Consider the following 12,894-nt stretch of genomic DNA (forward strand, 5'->3'; position numbering starts at 1 on the left):
CACTTTGCACTGTCCTTGGTCAGCATTACTTTCGCAATTATACAGTTTCTCTTCGATTCATCACCGTGCTTGCGAGTCGAGCGGAGCGGAAGTTAGCCTCGGGCCTGCAGGCAAGGTCACCTTGACTGGGGTTGTCCGAGCATAGGTATCCCTTGCGGATCGTGTATAGCTACAACGCTGTGATCTTGGTCGCCATCCCGATCGTCTGACCAACCTTTGCCGCCGCCAACCGCATGGCGTCGAATACGCCCAGCCCGCGTTGTCCCCTCGCTCTCCGCAGGGCCATCCGCCGCCGCGCCCAGGTCATGAAAGCAAAGACGAAGCAGATGATGCTGAGTAGTCGTACGGGGTCGGTCGAGTAGTGGTAGCGGAGGTAGGAGACGAAGGAGGAGAGAGGGGACGAGCGTTGGGGCGGGTGCGCGGGCGTGGTGGTGGATGCGGGGTGGGAGAGGTATGAAGAGAGCGACTCGCGCATGCCTGCGAAACCGGAGGGCGCTGACGAAGAGGAAGGAGGAGGAAGCGCAGGGGAAGGCTTGGGGGAGTTGCCGGACCGAGGCGTGTTCGACTTGCTCCGGGGCTGCTTCGTCGCCTTGGTCGGCGACGATGGGCCAGAGGAGCCGCTGCTAGGCGGGTCTCGCGGCGACGAGGAGTCTCGCGCCCGCGCCTTGCCCTTGTCGGAGGACCGCCGCGCTTCAGACGCTCGCTTCTGCTTCGCCAACTCCAAGTCCTTTTGGCGCTGGGCTCGTGCGGCTGCGAGCTGCACTTCTTCCTGCTGCACCTCGGAGAGTCGGCGGAGCGTGGCCTGTAGAGTACAAACTGTCAAAAAGGCGTGACGGGCGGCGTATCAACGAGAGGACGCACCTCGACCCGCTGATCCGGCACCCACCCACCGTTCTCCTGCCCTTGCAGCCGCACAAAGTCGCCCGCAGCCTCCCACTCGGCGAGTTTCGGCAAGACATGTAGGACGAGCAAGTCGAGCAATTTGAGCCAAGCGCCGACGAGCTGTTTCCGCCCGTCCGGCTTGTCCTTGCTCGCCGCGCCAAGCATGCTCGACGCTCCGAGTCCACCAACTCCGTCAAGGGAGAATTCGCCGCCCTCCCAGTCCAACGTCCCGCTCGTCTCCCAGACCATGCGTTCGACGTCCTCGCTCACGGATCCGAACCACGCCTCGGCGATCGCGCGGGCGAGTCTTGGTTCGTCGAGCTTGAGTGCTGCGAGAGCGAGCGAGACGGCGAGCGAGGGATGAAGGTAGGCGGCAGAGGGTGTGGGGAGGATGTCGTCCTCGCTGTCCTTCACCTCAATGGATGGCAACGCTTGTCTCTCCGTCGAGAGAAGACTCTTCCACAGTGCGTGGACGAGTTTCGCGGGCGGCAGGTCGAGCAGGGGCGTGAGATTCGATGCTGGAGAGAGTGCGGCGGGCGATGAGCGGACAGTCGCGAGGAAGGTGATCTGAAGGATCTCGAGGCGTCGGCGGATCTCTTCTACGGGCAGTGTTGCCCCCGAATCACGCAGCTCGTCGAACCAGGCGCTGGGTGGGAGGCGAGGACAGCGGGCGAGGGCGTCATGGAGCGACGAGGCGGTCGTGGTGTAGTCGCGCACGAGGAATGCGCGGGTTGCGGCGTTGTAGCGCTGTCTGAGCTCGCCGAGTGAGACTGTGCCAGCCATGGCTCGAGCGGGAGAAAGTGACAAGTTCGAGGAAGAGCCCGGGAAGGAGCGGGGAGACCGGCTCCTTCAAGACCGGCTGATGGTGCGAGTATATGCTGCATTGCGAGGTGTGCACTGCTGTGTACAGCCGGTTACGAGAAAGAGACAAGCGAGAGAGGAAAGAGGAACCGCATCCAGGCAAGTCGAGAGACGGCGCACCCGTTTGTCGACCGAACGAGTCCTGGTCGCCGCTGAAAACTGCACGAATCCCCTGTTGCGCAAGGCGAACGGAAGCGAGTAGTCGAAAGGCGATCAAGGACGCGCGGCGTCGAAGAGCGAGTCGCCGCAGTGCCCGGCTACGAGCGTGCGGCCGCCGAACCACCTGTTGTTGAGGCCCTGCACGGCCTTGGCCGCCATGTCGGTCGTGTCGAAGCGGATGTAGATCTCGCCCTGTGTGAGCGCTACGAGCGTTAAATCGGCTCAGGCGCCGAAAATGGCGGGACGGGGACGCACTTCGGCAGACTCCTTGACGACGAAAATGTCGACAACCTTGCCGTACTTGTTCTCGCACTCGGTCTTGACGTCGTCTGCAAGGTCGGTGTCCCAATCGCGCTCAGTCTCCTCTTCCGGGTTGAACGCGTTCTTCAGGAGAACGTTGCGCGTCTGGTTCTGCGGGATGTTAGGCCTGAACCTGTCGGAGTTGACGAGCCGGTGTCAGCAAGCAATCGAAATTCGATGCAATTCGCAACGACGCACATCGGGGTAGGCGGAAGGTCGGGCGGGCGGTCGATGCGCGCGAGCTTCTGCATGAGGTCCATGCGAGCGTTGGCGTCGAGCTTGCCGGCTGCGAAGAGTGGAAAATCAGCGTACGAGCCACTCGAGCGAGATGGAACTGAAACGCACTGCCGCCCTCCTCGCGCTCGAGGTTGAGGTCCTGTTGCCCCAGGTGCTGGCTGAACGTAGCGCTCTTGTCAGCCACGAGACCAACCTTAATCTGCGAGACGAGGGCAGGTCAGCGGCTCAATCGAGATGAGATAGACGGAGAATGACGACGCACTTCGCGACCAGCCAGAGGGAAGTTGTTCATCTTCTCGATCGCGACCATCGCGTCCTCGTGCTTCTTGAACCTGAGTTCGGACGGAAGAGAGTCAGCAGCTTATCTCACGAGTGGCGGACAGGTCGTGGACTCACTTGACGAAGCAGTACCCCTTGGACTTGCCGGTGACCGGGTCCCTATGGAGCTCAACCGTCTCGAGTTCGCCGAAGGGTTGGAAGACCTCACGGATGTCGTCCGAAGTCAGGGCAAAGTTGAGCGATCCGACGTAGAGACTGTGGAGCATCCTCGTGCCTCATCAGCGAACCATGCACAGACAACAGTGAGCCGAGGCGAAAGAAGGGAACGCACCCTCCCGTCATAGGCGCGCCAGATCCGCCTCCAGCCGCTCCCTCGCGAGCCTGGCGATTCTTCTCCGCCTCGGTGTACTGGACCTGGATGGGGATACCGAGAAGCTTGGTACCGGAGAGCGTGAGGGCTTTTTGGACAGTTTCAAGCTCGACGAACTCGACGTAGCCGACTCTGCGGGCACGAGCTGCGTTAACTATCGTCAAAGAACGTGAATGGAGTGGAAGTCGGCGCACCCCTTGGACCTCCTCGTGATCTTGTCGACGATGACCCTCGCGTCGCGAACCTTGCCCGCAAAGTTCTCGAAGAAGATGCCGAGTTCGCGATCTGTGACACGAACGGCGAGTTGGGAGACGAAGACGGTGCGCATCTCTCGCTGCTCTTCACTCAGCCTGGCAGAGAACGGGTGATCAGCGAGGGAAGAAGCTGCGCGGGGCGATTGAGACGCACTGAGGACTCGGGCTGCGACCTCCACGCGGCGGTGGCGCTTCGTAGCTCGGCGAGCGACGACGGCGCGGGCTGGAGGAGACGATAGAAGCGTCAGGAAGAAGGAAGCATCGAAAACGAGAGAGGAGGGGAACGCACGCTTCATAGGAGGGCTCCCTGCGCGAACGCCTGTCGTCGCGGCGGTCGTAGTCGCGCTCGTAGCGGTCGTCGTACCTCGACCCACGACGCTCACGGCTCCTGCTCCTGCGACGCTTCGACGAGCGGTAGTACTCCTCGTCCTCGTAGCCGGACCTCGAGCGCCTCCCGCTTCCGCCCCCGCCGCTGCGCTCGTATCGGTCGTAGTCGTACTCCCTCGACGACCCACGGTGGTGGCGCCGGCTGCTCTCGCGGTCACGGTCCCGCTCGCGCTCGAACTCGCGGTCGACCTCGCGGCGAGCCCGCTCTGCGTCCGGGTCTGTCGAGGACGGGCGGTCCCTGCGCGAGTCGTGCGAGTAGTGAGAGTGGACAGAGCTGCAACGGCACCCTTGTCAGCGTGCGCCCCGCTGACATCGAGCGATGAGAGAGTGGACGCACCCTGCACGCTCTGAGCGGGCGTCGGCAGTTCTCGAGCCAGCCTGCGCGCAAGGGACTGGGTCAGTACGGTTCGTAGGAGCGCAGTCAGTACACTCACGTCGCTCATCGCGGATGTTGTCGTCGTGGTCTTGTCCAGGAGACTCGCATCCGCTCTTGCTCCTAAACAACGCACTCGCTCACGCTCTTTGGCTTGCTGGACCTGCTCACTGTGCTCCTACATACCTGCCCAGTCTCTGCTCCGAAGCAGCGCCCCTCCCAAGGCATACTCGCTGCTCCCGCTCCGTCGCTCTCGCCCTCCTCACCTCCTCTCTCATTCTCGGCTGACACTGGCCATGACGAGCACTGTCGAGCCTCCTACTCCCCCTCTGAATGCGCCCGACGGCGATGCACCGAGCTCGCAGATCGAAGCGGAAGCCTTCGGACTGCTCCGCGATTGCAACTGGACCCGCTACTACGAGTACTGGCTCGAGACTTGGGGCAAGCCAGCTGGACTCGTTGTGGGCGGCATTGGCCTGGTTACGCCCTTCCCGAGGTTCTGGTGCCGGAAAGAACCCATCCTGATCAGGGAAGACTGGTCAACGCATGGGACGAGTTGTACCGTTCTTATGAGCATAATGAGCGTTGGGCGGCACGGTCTGCTTGCATTGGCTACGGCCAGACTGGCATCGGTGCGTCCCTTCAAACGGCTGCAAATCGCGACTCCCGCGAGCTGACCAGCCTGTCTTGTAGGCAACTCCGTCTGCCTGCACTACCTCCTCGCTCGCTGCATGGAAAAGAAGATTCCGGTTGTATTCGGATACAGCGATACCTCGTCCGGCACAACGTTGATTTGCGACAAAGGCGTCTTCTCCGTTCCCACCAACGACATCGACTGCCTCGAGTTCTTGCAGAAGCCGATCTTCCTCGTCGACTCGGTCAACGGGACGGGCCCGCCCAGCTCGTACTACCGCAACTGTTCGTACACCATCTACCTCGCTGCGGGCATAGGCGATGAACGTCATCGCTCTCTCAAGAAACGCCGCTGCGCAACCTTCATCAACTACAATCTCTGGTCGCGCAGCGAGATGTGGCAGTACCTGTACATTGCGCTTCCCTGAGTCGGTAGACAACGAATACTGAGGTCGCTTCCCCACAGGATTGTCGCGGCGCGCCTCGAGCTGAACCCCGATGTCCAGAAGATCAAATGCTACCTGTCCGAGATCCGCCCTCACCGCAGCGGGCTGGCGCGATCCTCTCAGCTCGCTCGAGGTGTCGGCTTGACCGACCTGGATGCCGCTCGCATGGGCCTCATTCCCGACGATGTCGCCAGATATTGGGATGCGAAGGCCCGTCGGCACAAGCAGTATGACCCCTTCGCCACGTTCGAGGCGTTGGGAGCCGGGATCCGCCGCATCGTCCACGGTGTCCACAACGAGACGGGCGACATCATCAAGGATGCCCTCGGTCCGATCAACGTGAAAGGGTTCATACCGAACCTCCAAGACTTTCACACCGCGGTTCGCAGGGGAGATGTGAGGTATGAATGGGAGCAGGTCCTCGTACAGCAACCTGAAGGGTTGCTCTCCAACTGGCCCAACTGCGTCCATGTCTTCCCGACGCCGTCCATCCGCAAGATCTTCGTTGACGGTCTGCTCGCGCACGATGGACCGCTGGACCACGTTATGGACACGATTACGCGGGTCCCGCAAGTGTACGGACCTTGCTACGATGCCCTCGTCCTCGAGCACCTCTCCTGCTGGGGTGCGCATGTCAACGTTTTCCGTGCCTCTGGCGCCTCCCCACCTCTCATCCTTCCACCTGGTCTTCCTCTTCTCCACGTTGAGCCACACTGCGGCATTCCTCTCAACTGCGACTACGTCGCTTTGCTTGACCCAGACTTTCCCTCCTTCGACAGCTTCGTCTTCCTCGCCTCGCAGCAAACCATCGTCTTCCTGCGCGTCTCAATCTGGAATCGCGCCCACAAGGGTTTGGGAGACGGGTTCGATCTCATTCAAAAGGCGCTCGGCGACCAGTGGAGCCGGTACAAGAAGGCGTTCGTCTTTGTCGAGCCGGAACTGGACACGGCGGAGCGCTGGGCTCGCTCGTGGCACGACAGGATAACGAAGCCGGACGACCCGCAAGTCAAGGTCGACTACAAGCAGCCGCCGCCGTGGATGTACCAGTGCACTCTCGGCGCGTTGGGCGTCGGCAAGGTTGAGTTGGCGGTCAACGTCGCAAAGAAGCCAGTCGGCGGGGACGGCGACGACAGGTGGTGGTAGCTCGTTGTGCCATATGCGTGAGCTTGATACTGCGCTGTGTAGTGGGTATCTGTGCATTCTTCTGCCGAGTTTAGCGCGAGAGGAGCAGCAAGTGCGAACGACCGAAGCGAGGAGCACAACACTTCGCAGCGCGCTCGGGCGCAGAAGCGCTCTGGCATCACCAACCATCCCTGTGCAAGCACCCCTTCGATCCCATCTTTCAAAGCAGGCCTCGCAAGCCGCCTTGGATGTCTGGTGCAAGACGAGAGGAAGGACGGCGCAGCGTCAAGAGCATAGGAAGCTTCGGCGCCCGTCACAATCGCTTCTCGAGACCTATAGCGTGCGGTCCGTCGCTCAACAGCCCTTCAAGCGACGATCAGCCGTTGTCGAGGGAGCCAACCTGCCGAAGTTCATCTCTTCGACGCGACCTGCCCGCACACCTCGCTCAAACTGCTGCTTTCTCTCGCTTGACAGGGCCACAAAACGCCTCACAATGTGCCGGTGCGCCGCCAGTCTCCCCCGTTTGCTGCTCGCTCTTCTCACCCTGCCCCCACTGATCACGCTATTGCCGACACTTCCGCCTCGCCAACGCAGCTTGCTGGTCGTCAAGGCCGAGGAGCCAATCCAGCTGAGCCAGCTCTTGACCAAGCCGGCGCACAGCATCATCAACCAAGCGTCAGACTCCCGCCTCCGCCTCGATGCAGGGTCGGTCCTCCTTCTTGACTCGTTCGTAGCGTCTTGCTAACTTCGCTTGTCGTCGTGCGTGCAGCTCTATCAACGCAGATGGCTTCGGTGTGGGATGGTACCCGACAGACGAGGCGCCCGACAGTCCAGGACCCTGCGTCTTCCGTTCGTCGCTCGCGTTCGTCTGCGATCCATCTGCCTTCTCGCTGACTCGCTGAACTTGTACAGGCTCAATCACCCCGGCGTGGAGCAACCTCAACCTGCACCGGCTGGCGGACAAAATCAAGAGTTGCCTCGTCTTCGCGCACGTCCGTGCCTCCACGACCGGCGCACTGAGCGAGGAAAATACGTGCGTGGCGCCCTTCTTCTGACTGAGACGTCAACTGATCTTTTTGTCGTGTCAGGCACCCCTGGACCTACGGGAACCTCGTCTGGATGCACAAGTTCGTCTCCAAGCGGCTCTACATCCGCCAAACCCTCCAGCTGACCGAGCTCCATCCGCAGCGGCTGCATCTCCGACTTCGCCAAGATCAAGCGAAGGCTGCAGAACGACCTGTCGGACGAGTACTTTCAGGTCCCCCAGGGCAACACCGACTCGGAATGGGCGTTTGCTGCGTTCTTGCAGCAGCTGTCGAAGGTGTGTAGACGGTCACTTATGCGGAAGATCATGCGCCAGAGCAGGGCCAAGGCTGACAGCGCTCGTGTCACGACAGCTCACCGACCCGAAGAAGGCGACCATCCCGCATGCGATCCTACGACAAGCAATGCTGAACACGGTCGCCGTCCTGACAGCCTACACGAAGGACGTTGGCGCGACAGAGCCGTCCTTGATGAAGTAAGCTCACCTCAGTCCTGCTTGCTGTCCTCCCCCGCTGACCACGCCTCCACCCGCAGCTTCTGCGTTTCTGACGGCACCTCGGTTGTCGCGACTCGCTACATCACCTCAGCGAACGAAGAAGCCGCCTCGCTGTTCTTCTCGACGGGTTCGACGTTCCAGGAGGTCGAGCCCGGAACATTCAAGATGAACAAGGCGGACAAGCGGGAACGGATTGTCTTGATTGCGTGCGTTGCCGGCATCCTCGTCATACAGATCCTTACTGACGTGCGACCACCATGCAGGAGCGAACCTCTCACGTTTGAGCGCGCCGACTGGGTCGAGATTCCCAGCCAATCGTGCATAGTCATCACGCCTCGAGTGCGTCGCGGTCTCTACTTCAGCCCATCTCTCCCCGCTGACTCACAAGTCCTGCTCTCGTCGCGCGCAGATCAACCTCCTCCGCTACCCCATCGTCAACGAGTTCTTCCAGCCTTCCGCAACCTCGCACCGAGCCGACGGCTTTGCTCGAGCCAAGGGCTACCGGTGGGCGCGACCGCAGGCTGTCGAGGCGAACTAGGAAGACGAGTCCGTGGACTGTGCGACTGTTTGTCCGTTGTTGTCTCCATTACGCTGCAACTTGACGATTCCCTGCTCTTTCGCCTGCGCTCTTTGCTCGAGTCTTCGCTCCTCGCGCTGTCCGCTTCGCCGAATCGCCTTCTCTGGAGCTCTCCGAGGCAATGCAGCACCGTACAGCCCAACACGCGAGTCTTGTGTTGGCGATTGTCGGCAAGAGGGGTCGGGTTCGGGGGTTCGCTTCCTTCCTCGTCGTCTCGCTGCGATGCCACGCTCTTTCGCTTGCTGTGCGTGCAGCAGACTACCCGCTGCGTCGCTACACCCACCGCTGCGGCCTTCCAACGCTGTCCCGTCCCTTGACGCCGCCTCATCGCCTCGCCCTCGTCCCCGGACCATCGGTACTCCCTCACAGCATCCGGCGTCCTTTCGACCATCCGCATGTCCATCCCGCTCGTTCGCGTCGACTAGCGCGGCTCGTGCGACCGTCGCGGAGGATCCGCCGAACCCTTTACCCTTCCCCACCAAGTCGAATCCCTCGCCGTTCGAGATCTTCCACTTCGCGCCCAACAAGGCTTTGACGGCGAAGGAGATCAAGGGAGTGAGCTTGCGGCGTTCGTCGAGCGTGACGAGGAGACGGAGTTGACGGACTTGTTCCTCCGCAGAGGTACCTCGAACTCGTCAAACTCTACCACCCCGACCGCCGCGCCGCTGCTGCCGTTGCCTCGTCTTCGTCTTCGTCGAGAAAGGGGAAAGGGCGAGCGAAGGACGACGATCACGAGTTCAAGCAGATTGTTGCGGCATACGAGCTGCTCTCGGATCCGAATCGACGGGCAGCTTACCTTCGGTCAGGGTTCGGCTGGGGCGCGACGGCCGGCGCAAAGACGAGTGCATCTCCCTGGTCATCGTCGTCTCCGGAGTACAGCTTCCGTCGAGGTCGGCCAATGAGCAGTAGCGCTCGCTACGCCGGAACGTACGATCACTGGACCTGGACCGACCCGTACAACCCGCACTTCCGACCCGAGGACAACCCGTTCTACACCAGCTATCGAGACGGGATGGCGGCGAACGGCCGGGCAGCAGGATGGGAAGGTCAAGGCGTGTTCGGCAAGAACGGATTCGTTTTTCTCGCCCTCGCCAGCTTCACACTCTTCATGACGCCCCTCTCGGCGTGGTACGCCGTGCCGTCTGTACCCGACGGCGTTGATGCGTTTGCGCCGGGCGACGATGGGAAGCGGCTGAGCGAGACGGGCAAGTCGTCGAATGGGTGGATGCCAATGGTCTACGACAAGAAACATCAGGACGCCGCGGCGAACCTGCAGCGGGCGCGGCTGGAGGCGCAGACGAGGGGGCACGAGAATCGAGAGGCGATCAGGAAGCGCGTGCAGCAGATGAAGCGGGAGGAGGCATTCGACCGGGCGCAAGAACTGCAGGCTATCGAGCGCGGTCAGTCAGGGACAGGGCATCTCGCGTTACCGGCACCGCCGGGGATGTAGAATGGCACCGTTGGGATGCGAGACTAAGGCAACAGTATTGCGGGCGAACGGATTCTCCTGCTGGAAGAGTGGGGACAAGATGCTACGCCTTCGGGCCCTCCTTGATCTGCGCAACCTTCTCCTGATGCCGCTGCTCCATCCGCTGGATGCTTCCCTCAATGCTCTCGAGCATCTTCTGCAGCTGGTTCCTCCGTTCCTCAAGCGGCAACCGCGCCTTCTCCGGCTCCTTCCCGAGCGCAGCGAAAGCTGAGATGCGCGCTGCACTCGTTGCGAGCACGGCGAGGCCGCCGTCTCGTCCGAGCCCAGGTACAGCGCCAACTCTCGGTTCGCCAGACCGCGACGAGACGCCCGTAGTCGCCAGAATCTCTTCGACTTCCCGCTGCCGAGGCTCGCCGGACAGGATGGACGAAGTAGGCCAGGGGTCGAAGATGGGAGCGAGGATGTCGTGGTTGTGCGCGTAGCGGTGAATCGCGAGTTGGCGAGGGGTGAGGTGGTCGAGGATGTCGGTGGGAGGGGCGGTGTCGTCCTGATCTCGTGACGACGACGCGACAGCGGCAGGCTGTACAGCGGAAGGGGCGGACCCCGACACTTTGCGCTGTGTTCGAGCGGCGATTGCCTGGGCGTGTGCTGCGGCTCGAGCAGCCTGAGCCTGCGCATCTGCTGGCGTGGAGGGTACTGCTTGTTGCTGGTGCTGGCGCTGTTGTTGCGCAAGCAGGAAGGCCTGTTGCGCCTGCAGCTGCTGCTGAGGCGTCATGCCGGCCGGATACCCTTGCGCAAGTCGAGGATCTGGATACCCTGCTCGGGCTTGCTGCGCGGCCAGTGCTTGTTGTGCCGCCATCGCCTGCTGCTGCGCCTGGAACTGCTGCTGTCGTGCCTCGAGAGTCGGGTTCGACGTCGAGAGACCGAGTGCCGCTTGGTTCTGCAGCGCTGCGAGCTGTTGTTGACGGGCGAGACCGCTCGCCGGCGTCGTAGTGAAGGGCGTCTGAGGCGTGCTGTAGTTCTGAGGAGGTCGAGCGTTCTGGGGAGTACCGGGCATGCCGGGCTGAGCGGAAGGCGGAGGGCGGTTCGGGCTGGGGAAGGGGTAGATGGGATTGCTCGGTACGTTCGGTGGCCGCTGAAGAGGATACTGCCGTGCGGGCATCGAATCCCAACCAGCCGGTGCGTTCGGCGCAGGTCCTTGACCTGCTCCGCCGCTCTGATCCTGACCCCAATAGCAGAACCACAACGTCGGATACTGCCCGTTCGTGATCCGCCACCTCTTCCTAAACCTCGTCAACCGCAGTTCGGGCGAGTTTGGCGGGTATGGCTGGTCTCGCGGCGGCAGGTGTCCGCAAAACGCCGTGAAGCATTCCAGCTCGACCTGCATTGCCGAGTTCTGCGTCGGCGTGTTGACATTCGTCGGGCAGGTGACGGTGTGCTGAGAGACTGTGCGTCGTTCTGTCGGTCCATCGTAGAGGTAGCGCAAGCCGTCTGGGGGAGCAGGTCGAGGTGGGGGTTGAAGGAGGGCGAGGAAGGCAGTTCCGGCTGTGTACGCCTCGAGCGGGTCAGCAGGGGTTTGATAGTGCTGTGCAGATCGTACGCACCTTCTGGCCGGTCGACGAAGTCGTGTCTGAAGCCTACGTCCCCCGTCGAGAATCCGCTCCACGGGGCTTTGGCTAGGACATCTGCCACCGCCTGCTCGATGGGCGGATGAGGAAACGGTCCGATAGGGTAGTCGCCCTTCAGCCAGAGATCAGCCATCGCAGCGAGGTGAGCGGGAGCAAGCGAGCGGTGGAAGGTCAACCCGCGAGTTCACCTCCGCCTTGTCACCCGCTGACACGCTTGCGATGGCTGAGGAAGGCGCTTCTCTGCCTCACAGGCAGGAACTGATCGTGCTGGCCGGCGTAGTCGGGTCGGGAAAGTCCACACTCTCCCAACGGTGGGAACAACTGATGAAGGTGAGTCCTGCCGGTGAACAGGTCGGACGGGCTGGAGCGACAGCTGATAACTCCCATGGAACTATAGGGATGGGTGCGAGTCAACCAGGACGACCTGGGAGACCGGAGGACTTGCGAGAACATGGTTCGAACGAGGCTTGGCGAGGTGGGCCTCCCTTTCTGCCGTCTACAGGTCACGGAACCGCCTGCTGACATGTTCGGATGCAGGGATACTCTGTACTCGTCGACCGGCAGAACTTTGACGCCGGGCAGAGGAGGACTTGGGTGGAAATCGCGAGCGAGTTCCCGGATGTCGAAGTTGGCTGCATGGTCATGGGCACGAGCAAGCAGGTGCGTTTTTCGTGTGATGTCTCTTCTGTTGAGTGTTGGTTGAACTTAACTGCCCGTCGCCAGGACTGCCGGGAACGCCTGCTCGTCCGGCAAGACCACCCTACTATCGACAATCCCGACCTTGCGGTCCAACTGCTTGACAAGTTCTCCTCGCTTTGGCAAGAACCGACGCTCGGCGAGGTATGTTGAGAGCCTCAGCCTTTCGCTGTCGCTCTGGCTGATCTGATGTCACTTGCAGGGCTTCGACCGCATCATTACCCTTCCACCCCTTCCTCCGCCCGCCGAAGTCGACGCCGCTCTCATCCAATCCCTCCTCGACCTACTTCACGCATCTACACTGAATCCCTCCGCTCGACAACAAAGACAACCTCGGCCTCGAGAACCGTACAGACGGCCTGACGGCTTCGTCGATGACGGGACATGGCGTCCACCGCCGCGTGCAACGTACGGGCAGCGAGGGGGCTTTTCGCAGGGTGCGCAGTATCAGCAATCACCTGGTGGCGGATACGGGTACTACGGCTCAGGACGTGGAGCAGGCTACTCAGCGGGAGGAGGCTGGCAAGGCTATGGGTCGAATCCAGCTGCTTACGGTGCGGGGTCAGTGCCGTTCGGTGCGGGGCAGGCTGGATATGGCTCTTAACCGCAGCAAAGTTGGCGCGGAGGGTACGCAGGTCGTGGTGGACAAGGAATTGCACCACGAGGCGGACACGGACAGCAAGGAGCAGGACACACCTGGGGACAGGGGCAGCGTTTAGGT

General features: G+C 61.9%; 7 protein-coding genes across 7 annotated transcripts; 4 read left to right on the forward strand and 3 right to left on the reverse strand.

The window, feature by feature from the left end:
* Positions 1-169: 169 nt before the first annotated feature.
* On the reverse strand, positions 170-1,665 carry RHTO_02051 (uncharacterized protein; the record flags this gene model as incomplete). The annotated part of the gene is made up of 2 exons (XM_016415729.1): positions 170-802; positions 862-1,665. The coding sequence occupies 2 exons, from the start codon at positions 1,663-1,665 to the stop codon at positions 170-172; spliced, it is 1,437 nt and encodes a 478-aa protein (XP_016272299.1).
* A 291-nt stretch (positions 1,666-1,956) lies between these two features.
* On the reverse strand, positions 1,957-4,172 carry RHTO_02052 (RNA splicing factor Pad-1; the record flags this gene model as incomplete). Its single annotated transcript, XM_016415730.1, has 12 exons — positions 1,957-2,094; positions 2,158-2,335; positions 2,401-2,488; positions 2,548-2,638; positions 2,702-2,771; positions 2,836-2,973; positions 3,050-3,220; positions 3,283-3,438; positions 3,497-3,565; positions 3,632-4,003; positions 4,067-4,107; positions 4,164-4,172. The coding sequence occupies 12 exons, from the start codon at positions 4,170-4,172 to the stop codon at positions 1,957-1,959; spliced, it is 1,521 nt and encodes a 506-aa protein (XP_016272300.1).
* Positions 4,173-4,398: 226 nt separating this feature from the next.
* RHTO_02053 (uncharacterized protein) lies at positions 4,399-6,324 on the forward strand (the record flags this gene model as incomplete). Its single annotated transcript, XM_016415731.1, has 4 exons — positions 4,399-4,665; positions 4,725-4,734; positions 4,796-5,144; positions 5,202-6,324. The coding sequence occupies 4 exons, from the start codon at positions 4,399-4,401 to the stop codon at positions 6,322-6,324; spliced, it is 1,749 nt and encodes a 582-aa protein (XP_016272301.1).
* A 472-nt stretch (positions 6,325-6,796) lies between these two features.
* On the forward strand, positions 6,797-8,381 carry RHTO_02054 (glutamine amidotransferase; the record flags this gene model as incomplete). Its single annotated transcript, XM_016415732.1, has 10 exons — positions 6,797-6,804; positions 6,898-7,008; positions 7,073-7,152; positions 7,216-7,336; positions 7,392-7,430; positions 7,492-7,624; positions 7,701-7,822; positions 7,882-8,049; positions 8,107-8,182; positions 8,253-8,381. 10 exons carry the CDS (start codon positions 6,797-6,799, stop codon positions 8,379-8,381), a joined length of 987 nt encoding a protein of 328 aa, XP_016272302.1.
* Positions 8,382-8,642: 261 nt separating this feature from the next.
* On the forward strand, positions 8,643-9,870 carry RHTO_02055 (Heat shock protein DnaJ; the record flags this gene model as incomplete). The annotated part of the gene is made up of 2 exons (XM_016415733.1): positions 8,643-8,975; positions 9,040-9,870. The coding sequence occupies 2 exons, from the start codon at positions 8,643-8,645 to the stop codon at positions 9,868-9,870; spliced, it is 1,164 nt and encodes a 387-aa protein (XP_016272303.1).
* Positions 9,871-9,952: 82 nt separating this feature from the next.
* On the reverse strand, positions 9,953-11,610 carry RHTO_02056 (uncharacterized protein; the record flags this gene model as incomplete). Its single annotated transcript, XM_016415734.1, has 2 exons — positions 9,953-11,394; positions 11,454-11,610. 2 exons carry the CDS (start codon positions 11,608-11,610, stop codon positions 9,953-9,955), a joined length of 1,599 nt encoding a protein of 532 aa, XP_016272304.1.
* An 86-nt stretch (positions 11,611-11,696) lies between these two features.
* On the forward strand, positions 11,697-12,777 carry RHTO_02057 (polynucleotide kinase 3-phosphatase; the record flags this gene model as incomplete). The annotated part of the gene is made up of 5 exons (XM_016415735.1): positions 11,697-11,807; positions 11,875-11,952; positions 12,015-12,137; positions 12,201-12,317; positions 12,376-12,777. The coding sequence occupies 5 exons, from the start codon at positions 11,697-11,699 to the stop codon at positions 12,775-12,777; spliced, it is 831 nt and encodes a 276-aa protein (XP_016272305.1).
* Positions 12,778-12,894: the final 117 nt, after the last annotated feature.

Source organism: Rhodotorula toruloides, assembly GCF_000320785.1.
Source record: "Rhodotorula toruloides NP11 unplaced genomic scaffold Scaffold16, whole genome shotgun sequence".
In the NCBI taxonomy this organism is placed as follows: domain Eukaryota; kingdom Fungi; phylum Basidiomycota; class Microbotryomycetes; order Sporidiobolales; family Sporidiobolaceae; genus Rhodotorula; species Rhodotorula toruloides.